Below are 2,306 nucleotides of genomic sequence, written 5' to 3' on the forward strand. Positions count from 1 at the left end.
CTCCATGACAGCTATCTAACACCCAGGTACCTATTTACTGCTAGGTAACAGGGGCATTCAGGGTGAAAGAAACTTTGCCCATTTGTTTCTGCCTGTTCGCTCAGCTACCAGTGTGGTTAGATTGAAAATAGATTGGTTAGAAAGGCGGGGTCCAGGAGCTAATAGCTCGCTTCTGCGGACACAAACAGTAAATACACTAAGCATTACAAGACAACAAAGAAAGTGTAACAAAGTAGTAGAGAATGAAACAGGTTAAGAATGTGTAAGAATTACCAACACAACTAGACAACTTTTGCTGAAGTAGCTGAAGATCCAGAGAGGAGGTGGCTCACAAAATCAGGAGTAACAAAGGCTAAAATGAACCCAGTAAGTTGTCAAGCACAAACGTTACAGACTTGAGAATGATCGACTTCTCAATCGACTTGAGAATGGTCCAGGACGGACCGAAACGTCGTCGTCCCTTCAACTTCTAGTGTGTGGTCTGGTCAACGTTACAGAATCTGTAGACTGGACAAAATCTGGCAAGACCAGATAAAGACTACAGAAGTCTCCTCAACATTCAGGTTAAAGATGCACGCGTGGTTATGGAACAGTACTGTAGGCTAGGGAGGTTGAAGAATGGGAAAAATCGCCCATTAAAGTTATCTTCAAGAGCAGTTACGCTGTGAAGTGCGTACTGGCAGCGAACAAGAATTTTTGAGACGAGGGTATTTACCATAATGTATATATCAGCTGGGATATGTGGCACTGTCAAGTACCAAACTGTGGCACTGTCAAGTACCAAACTGTGACACTGTCAAGGACCAAACTGTGGCACTGGCAAGCACCACACACTGTCAAACTCCCCCTGCCCCTCCTCCCTTAACATGAAGATTATAAAGTCAAACATTAACTTGATTCAAAGTTTGACCTACTAGCACCCCCTCCCCCCCCCATCAACACCCACCCATCCCCCCCCTCTCCCTCACCCAACATCCAGACCCCCCTCCCCCCCCCCTCAACGTCTCGCCTAATGAGGTCAAACTTGGATTCCTCTGCAAACAGCCACCAGGCTTTCCCTCCTGTCTTCCTCCCCATCCTCCTACTCCTCCCCCCTCCTCTTCCTTCCCCTTCCTCCCCCCCCCCCGGCTCCTCCTCCTCCCCACCCGCTCCTCCCCCCCCCCCCCGTCCTCGTAATGTCAAGACATCACCATCTTGGACTCTCCAGATCGGATTTAAGTCCGATCATACAAGAGCTCACTGATGCGGGGTCCCCAGAGGCTTCCTCGGAGGCTTCACCAGAGGCTTCACTGGAGGCTTCACCAGAGGCTTCACCAGAGGCTTCACCAGAGGTTTCCCTGGAGGCTTCACCAGAGGCTTCCTCGGAGGCTTCACCAGAGGCTTCCTCGGAGGCTTCACCAGAGGCTTCCTCGGAGGCTTCACCAGAGGCTTCCTCGGAGGTTTCACCAGAGGTTTCCCTGGAGGCTTCACCAGAGGCTTCCCTGGAGGCTTCACCAGAGGTTTCCCTGGAGGCTTCACCAGAGGCTTCACTGGAGGCTTCACCAGAGGTTTCCCTGGAGGCTTCACCAGAGGCTTCACTGGAGGCTTCACCAGAGGCTTCACTGGAGGCTTCCCCGGAGGCTTCCCTGGAGGCTTCATCAGAGGCAGGGCTGGTGCGTGAGAGGCAGGGCTGGTGTGTGAGAGGCAGGGCTGGTGTGTGAGAGGCAGGGCTGGTGTGTGAGAGGCAGGGCTGGTGTGTGAGAGGCAGGGCTGGTGTGTGAGAGGCAGGGCTGGTGTGTGAGAGGCAGTGCTGGTGTGTGAGAGGCAGGGCTGGTGTGTGAGAGGCAGGGCTGGTGTGTGAGAGGCAGGGCTGGTGTGTGAGAGGCAGGGCTGGTGTGTGAGAGGCAGGGCTGGTGTGTGAGAGGCAGGGCTGGTGTGTGAGAGGCAGGGCTGGTGTGTGAGAGGCAGGGCTGGTGTGTGAGAGGCAGGGCTGGTGTGAGAGGCAGGGCTGGTGTGTGAGAGGCAGGGCTGGTGGTGTGTGAGAGGCAGGGCTGGTGGTGTGTGAGAGGCAGGGCTGGTGGTGTGTGAGAGGCAGGGCTGGTGGTGTGTGAGAGGCAGGGCTGGTGTGTGAGAGGCAGGGCTGGTGTGTGAGAGGCAGGGCTGGTGTGTGAGAGGCAGGGCTGGTGTGTGAGAGGCAGGGCTGGTGTGTGAGAGGCAGGGCTGGTGTGTGAGAGGCAGGGCTGGTGTGTGAGAGGCAGGGCTGGTGTGTGAGAGGCAGAGCTGGTGTGTGAGAGGCAGGGGTGATGTGTGAGAGGCAGGGCTGGTGT

The 2,306-nt window shown here is 55.3% G+C and overlaps 1 protein-coding gene across 1 annotated transcript; it reads left to right on the forward strand.

The window, feature by feature from the left end:
• Nucleotides 1-1,175: 1,175 nt before the first annotated feature.
• LOC138350576 (MAP7 domain-containing protein 3-like) lies at nucleotides 1,176-1,700 on the forward strand. Its single transcript, XM_069301594.1, has one exon. The coding sequence runs from the start codon at nucleotides 1,176-1,178 to the stop codon at nucleotides 1,698-1,700; it is 525 nt and encodes a 174-aa protein (XP_069157695.1).
• Nucleotides 1,701-2,306: the final 606 nt, after the last annotated feature.

This window comes from Procambarus clarkii, chromosome 46 (assembly GCF_040958095.1).
Source record: "Procambarus clarkii isolate CNS0578487 chromosome 46, FALCON_Pclarkii_2.0, whole genome shotgun sequence".
Lineage (NCBI taxonomy): Eukaryota > Metazoa > Arthropoda > Malacostraca > Decapoda > Cambaridae > Procambarus > Procambarus clarkii.

What these genes read in the sequence shown, in the direction of transcription:
- LOC138350576 (XM_069301594.1), top strand. Translation starts at nt 1,176, where the DNA reads ATGTCAAGACATCACCATCTTGGACTCTCCAGATCGGATTTAAGTCCG.